The 6,976-nt window shown below is 38.0% G+C and overlaps 1 protein-coding gene across 1 annotated transcript; it reads right to left on the reverse strand.

The window, feature by feature from the left end:
• Positions 1-9: 9 nt before the first annotated feature.
• On the reverse strand, positions 10-1,699 carry LOC138633772 (mesenteric estrogen-dependent adipogenesis protein). The gene is made up of 5 exons (XM_069720220.1): positions 1,468-1,699; positions 1,225-1,361; positions 770-885; positions 513-677; positions 10-365 (listed from the first exon to the last, which is right to left on the reverse strand). The coding sequence occupies exons 1-5, from the start codon at positions 1,632-1,634 to the stop codon at positions 351-353; spliced, it is 600 nt and encodes a 199-aa protein (XP_069576321.1). The 5' UTR covers positions 1,635-1,699; the 3' UTR covers positions 10-350.
• Positions 1,700-6,976: the final 5,277 nt, after the last annotated feature.

Consider the following 6,976-nt stretch of genomic DNA (forward strand, 5'->3'; position numbering starts at 1 on the left):
GTCAAATACAAAAATAAAGATCTTAAAATGAAATATTGCTTCTTAACACACAAGTCTGCAAACATTGTATTTTGTAGTGACACATATTTGATCCCTTTAACCATTTACACAAAACAGCAGTTAGAAATCATGTGATATAAAAAAAAAATTTTTTTTACTTGTGATTATACACATTATATGTCGCCTGATCCCACAGGTAGTGCAGCCCCCAAAAGGTAGGAGAGTCGTTCACCTTTACAACCTTCCATCTATTGACTAAGAAACTCCTTTTGCTTGTTTTAAACAAGCTGAATCCACCGAAAACTGAACAGATCAACTCAAACTTGTCCTCCTCTTCATCCACACCTGGCTCATTTCAGTCTCAACTAAAAGACACAAGCAAAGAACACGTTTTAGACAAGTGCAGACGAACAAATATATATATATATATATATATTATATTGTATTATATTACCATACAAAAAACTATACATTATTATGAATATGTAATAATAAGATTAAGAAACACCTACTTTGAACGTTCTTTTACTGAAGCCAAACCAGTGTGGGAAGTCAAAGAGGGCATCAGAATAGTATTTGAGGGTGAAGGAGGCGTCTCTCCAAACAGGTTTGCCTTTCATCAGGTCGTCAGTGATGTTTTTTTCTGCCCAGCTCTCCAGTTCTTTAGTCAAGTCAATCTGAAACGAGAGGAAAGTTTCTGTCAGTACCCAAATCTAAAAGCGATTCTTGACCACTAATCACAGAAACACCATGAAGTCCTGCTGCTTACATTCACCCTGTAGCTCTCCCCAGCCACAGAGGAGATGGTCCAGTCCAGGCCTCTCTCCATCTGCCACTTGATGAAGGGCTCCTTGCCATCGATGGACACCACGTACTGCTTTGGCACTGAAACACAGATGAAGGTAAAAAAAAAAAAAAAAAAAAAATTAATCATGAAACAAACAGAAAAGACGACACAAGAGGGGAGAGTTTGCAGAAAAAAAACCATGCTGTAATGTGCTGCCATTTGTCCATCCCACCCAACTGTGAAGCCAGCATGAGTCACGTAAGCCACCACACAGTGAGCAGCCGCAGAGCTGGGAAACAACACACTGGGTCCAAAAACACACTTTTGTGCAAAGTAAAAAAAAAAAAAAATTAAAAAAAATACACCAGGGGTGCTTTGATATTTCATTGAAGTATAATCACACATAAATTGCACTTGAAGTCTGGGAGTAAAGTTACCTCTGGTCTCCCTGGCTGCCTTCTCGTTGGACTCCGTTACGTTTTCTTCGTAGGCAGACGTCAGCAGAAAGATCCTCTTGGACAGCAGATTCTTCCTCATGCTGGTGTATTCCCATAAATTGTGCATTTTGACTTTTCTGTGGTGAAAAACAAAAGAGGTTCACGAGTTTATTTGTGTACATATATATATATATATATATATAAATGTGTGTGCGTGCTTGCGCTTTGTGCGGGTTTTCTCACCTTCCCAGCGAGTTGTGGAAAACTATCTTCCCGCAGCAGGACTCGAAGGCATCGATGAGCACCAGGCTCTCCGCGCTGCTGCGGACTCGGTAGCCGGAGCCGAGGGGCTCCACGGAGAAACCTGTCGGCGGGTTCCTCAGGAACTCCTCCACTTCTGTCACTCTCATCCTGCGGCAGGCTGCTGCTAATACCACCTGGCCTGCCTCGGAGCTGAGAAGTTGCAATAACACCCGACTACTGTCAAGCTTGACGTGTGTAATTAACGTGACTTCCGGTCTCTTTCACAACAAAACGTAAACGAAACACCGTATAGCTCTCACTCGAGTCAACCGATTGATTGACACAAAATAAATCAGAAGCTTTTTTTTTTTTTTTTTTTTTAGCAAATCCTTTTATTTTGTAAAGACTTGAATAGCAAATAAAATAATAGCTTGTACCAGCTTCTCATAAGTTAAGATTTGCTGATTTTGTCTGATCATTGCAAAAGATCATTAATTATGACAGATCAATTAATCTGTTGATTAATCTCTGAAGTAATTACAGCAAAAATGGATGGTTTATTCAATTGTAAATGGTTGGTAATGGGATAATTTTGGATTTGTACCTGATGGCTGTACAACATTTTGTGACGATTGCTCTGTGGGAATTGTGATTTGCATTTCTTATTAATACTACGGTTTAATAGATTAAACAGTTAATCAGACAATTGAGAAAACTATAGTAACATCAGCTGTTAGTTTAAGTCACACTAGTTTTTGGAAAAAAAAAATATAACAGTAAAGATAATATGTAAGAAAACGTTTCTAAATTTAAATGTAGCACTATCCAGACTTGGTTCATATACTGTATCGATACACACACAAAACATACATAAACAGCAGAGACATAGCTCAATTTCCCAGTTAATGTCGCAACCCACCAAAATGATCGTGCTTTTATTTTGAAGACGTGTATTTACTTCCTACTTCAGTGTTCGTGACCAATCAGCTGACACACCGATTCCAAAGCTAGTCTGACGACTTTATTGACGGATCACTGCCCATGTACATACACACATACACACAGACATAATAAATAAACTAGAAATTCAACAATACTGCAAAACTAAATAGTTCACGATGCTACGATTTGAGACTCTATAGGCCTTACACAAATATTGGGTTTCAGGCCGACAGTTGCGTTTGGCCACGTTGTCGCAAATTTGCAGCAAGGTCATATTTTCACATGCAAATTCGTTTTGTGGTAATCTTCTGGTGCAATTGTGGCAAACCTGCAGTGGACTTCTGGGTAACTGTGTGGAAAACTTGTGGAAAACTAATGAATATCAATTAGTTTTATTAGCTGCGGGTTTCATATTTTGTGTTTCTGCTCAATATTTCTGAGGCTCAGCCTCCTACAATTCAAAAATACAAAACACGGCTTTATCATTAAGGAACAAATGAAAAAAAACCTTTCATTAGCTGAGTAAATGTCAGTAACAGTGACAGAATACACATCAACTCTGACATGTGGTACAATTTCTTAACACGTATTAGAGATCAAAACTCAACAACAGACTTGAAAGCAGTGTTATATTTTTTTTCCTTCCCGATATAGGTGGTGTATTGCCTTTTGCCATTGTGCAACGATTTTAGGTTAACTGTTCACATCATAATCCAAGATTTGTTGAAGAGTAGCCCATCGTTACAACAGATATAACGTTTGACATATAAGGTTTAATATGTTGTACACTGTCTTGCCCAGAAAGAGCTTCTTTGTCTGACCACAATATAACATGTACTGTGTTACGGCACTCTCCTGCTTGATTATTATATTCTTCTCTGTTAATAATAATGAACTCCTACTTACGTTTCATCTTCTACTTCAAGTAACCGGACCTGTCAAGACTATCTGAAGTCTGTCGGCTTCCACATAAACAGCTGCCTGGTCCAGGATGAATGCATCATCTGGGGAAAGTTGTGAACAGTCGCCAAAGTCAGACTCACAGTTAAGACACAGGAAAGACGGACTTAAAACTTTGAGAACAATACCGTCTGGTATGACGTCATGAACATCACCGGCTCTACGCTAATTCTTAGTAACTAGATACGTTTTTTCAGCCTGTTGAATGTGTGACGGCAGCTTAAACTAAAGTGTTAGAAAGTAGAGTGAACAATTAACTTATCGTTTAGTTAGTTAAAATGTCCCGAGAGGTTTCCGTTAATGGCAAACTCGTTGCCAAAAGGTTACTAGAAATTAACATTAGTGGTGAACATGGGTGCCAGCGGTGGAAAACTTTGACAAGAGGTTTCTAAAAGTTTTCCATTAGTGGCCAACATTAGCAAACTTGGGGCAGCATTTTTTATTTATTTATTTTTTGGCAAAGTAATTGATTTGAGCAAAATCCGCCACAATTTTGCTAATATTTTTTCCTTTGCACGTGAAGGCATTATTTGGCCCTTGGGAGAAAAACAGGGGGGCTCTTGGTGGAAAGCTCCAGCACCTTATTTTAAAAGCTGCAAGTCACCTGTGAGCCTTTGTTGTGCAGTAGCACCATTATTGTGTGGTATTTTTCAACAACCAGTTGTGACCTTCTGGTGGCACCGCCTTTATTCACGAGTGTGCTATAATTTGTTTTTGCTGTCACAGGTTATTCCAAACAGCCTCATGAGTCACATATATTTCAGGTTTTTATTGCCGCTCATTACTTCCCTCTCCATGTGCACAAACAGTAAGTCTGCTAAAACTTTACTGATTTTTTTTTTTTTTTTTTAAAGCTCCTTTTTCAGCGTTTGGATTTACAGGTCACTCGTTCTGCACAAAAATGTGAACACTCAGGACGGTGGTTTCACAACAGAGCCAGCCTGTTTAATTTTTGTGGTCAGGAGGTCCATGTTTAGCCTCTGCGGTGAGGAGTCTGTTGACTCATTTGTTCTGGATGTCTCAGTCTGGAAGAAGTAGATATAGCCCACTTTCAACCTCTTCACCCTCGTCCTCAAATGAGACTGCAAATAATATCTGTCCTGTAAAGATTTATGGTAGTTTGACCATCATTTGTGAAAACCACAGACTTCACCTTAGCTTTGTTTTCCATCTACTTGTTGTGTAGTTAACCTTCGACCTCCCCGGAGGACTGACACAGATGCCCAGTTGAGGCTCAGCTCTTGAGATTAGCAGAGGAATAACACAAGGTATAATTCGTATCTGCCATGATAGCGGAAGATTTGACTTTCTCACTGAACCTGGTATCTATTGTGACCTGAAGGAGTGTAATCTGATCTTTATTATGCAGTTTTAGAAGTTTCAATTCAAAGAAGATTGAAATCTCATGTGACTGCATCACTTGAGTATTAAAACTAACGAGTCAGCATCCCAGCAAAGCTACAGTGCGATTACCAGTTTGCAGAAAGGCATCTGCCTGTGTTATGTACAATATATCAGGAAAGGAACAACAGAAAAAAAATTTAATCGTCAAGAATGAAGAAACTGGCGTGGAAAATCAATAGTTTCCTCAAACCCTGGACAAACCTGTTTTAAGTCCTCCCCTGCGACATGAGCTACAGAACCAAACCAAAAGTTCCAGACAGTTTCTGTCCTCAATAACCCTCATTAAAAGTTTACCTTAATCTTTGATAATTATTCAACCCTTTTCCCGTGTAGCACTGTACAAACACTCTTACATCACGTGTCATTTCCACATGTGATTCACATTACTGTTGTTTGCACATCCACACACACCTGCTCTTTATACACATCATTTGTCTTAATCTGTATATTCTTTATATGACCTGTATCTGTTACCTGAATATTGTGTATTGTCTGTAAAGATGCTTGAGAGTCACAAACTGGTGAAATCAGATTTCTTATTTGTGTTTAAAGACATGGCCAACAAATCTGATTCTGATATTATCATACTGGATTTTTGTAACTGACATAGCAACATTTCAAGGCTGTAAATGGTCAAAGTAAAGTTCATTTTAGTATTTTTTTGTACTCTTAGTCTAATCAGTAATAATGCACAACTTTTAGAAGCTGATCATATATGTAAAATCATCAGCCTCTTAATAAGCAGTCAAACCTGCAGAGAAATGGATAATGCAGCATTTCGCTCTGGAAGGTGAAGCAGATGTGAAAAGAACCAGAAAATAAAAGTAAAGTTGTTCATAATTCTACTTAAATTAATGATGAAGAAGAAGCGTACAACTTTTTTCTGTTTTGTGAGAACCATGTAGCCCAGGGGTGGGCAATTCATTTTCCCAAGGGGCCTCATGAGAAACTGGGACTGTTGTGGAGGGCCAACAGGCTGAACTCAATCCTGCTCAATATTAATTTTATCTCTTTATAAAAAGCAGTAAATTGTATGTTTTTTTTATTAGCTGCTACTGGTAGTAGTAGATGTTGCAATTAGTCTATTCAAATGTGGTGCAAGCATTTTAAAAACGTCAACATTATATCACAATCAACATTCACGAAAAAGATTTTGAAAATGAGCATATTTTTGCAGTATTTCAAAGACCAGCATTAAATTAACTAAACAAAAATGTAATAAGTGCTATTGATATTTTGTTTGTGGTGTAATTACCTCATTTGCTGTTTTTCAGTTATTTGTTTTTGTTCAGTGAGAGAAGGGTTGGGTATTTGCGGTTGTTTGTTTGAATCCCAAAAAACTCAGATCTCAGAAAACAAAGTGCAAATAAATTCCTCGGATTTTGTTCCTACCGCCCACTGACAGGTCTCATTTTGCCTCAATTTCAAACACTTGGCAATCAACATACTTACATACGTAAATTGGGGTACTGAACTGGGTTACACATGCATGATGTACACTTATTTACGTGTGATTCCTAATTTACCATTGACCTCACGCGGGCCGGTCAGGGACAGTCAAAGGGCCGGATGTGGCCCGCGGGCCATAAAATGCCCAGGTCTGATGTAGCCTATCTCTAAAAAGTCATCAAACTTGTCAAACAAAACTAAAAAAAAAACAATATGCAATTTCCAGTAAACTCAGTGGGTTTTTAAAATAGTTTATTTCATTCAATAAGTTGTAGAATTTTCTCAACCTATTTAGGGTCATCTAATCCTTCAGTTTATTAGAAAAAAAAAAATCGAATTTAAAATAACCACATTTGAAGACTGAACAGAAAGAGTATGAAAACTGTAACCCTAAAAGTAACTAGTACCTAAAGCTGTCAGACAAACGTAATGGGGTAGAAATATTTTAGATTTAATTACATTACATTTCATTTAGCTGACGCTTTTATCCAAAAGCGACTTACAATAAGTGCATTTCAACCATGAGGGTTAATGGGGAAGTACAGTAGAGGCCTACTAATTGATCTCCCTCAAAATTTGTACTTGAATACTTGAGTAAAAATACTTAGTTACATTCCGCCACAACGTTTAATTACTGTGCCTATATAATTAAGCCTGTATCCTTTGATATTTCTAAATCACAATAACAACCTGCTCGCGTATTGTCCACTAGAGGTCGCTGCTTCTCCGCACTAACACCCACTTAGAAGTCGAG

Source organism: Brachyistius frenatus, unplaced genomic scaffold, assembly GCF_029030835.1.
Source record: "Brachyistius frenatus isolate BFR_SWC_R1_liver_20210118 unplaced genomic scaffold, ASM2903083v1 Contig_5, whole genome shotgun sequence".
Lineage (NCBI taxonomy): Eukaryota > Metazoa > Chordata > Actinopteri > Embiotocidae > Brachyistius > Brachyistius frenatus.

What these genes read in the sequence shown, in the direction of transcription:
- LOC138633772 (XM_069720220.1), bottom strand. Translation starts at nt 1,634, where the DNA reads ATGAGAGTGACAGAAGTGGAGGAGTTCCTGAGGAACCCGCCGACAGGT. An exon ending in TTCCACAACTCGCTGGGAAG is followed by an intron (nt 1,362 to 1,467) that starts GTGAGAAAACCC and finishes TTTTCACCACAG; the next exon opens with AAAAGTCAAAATGCACAATT. An exon ending in GGCAGCCAGGGAGACCAGAG is followed by an intron (nt 886 to 1,224) that starts GTAACTTTACTC and finishes TCTGTGTTTCAG; the next exon opens with TGCCAAAGCAGTACGTGGTG.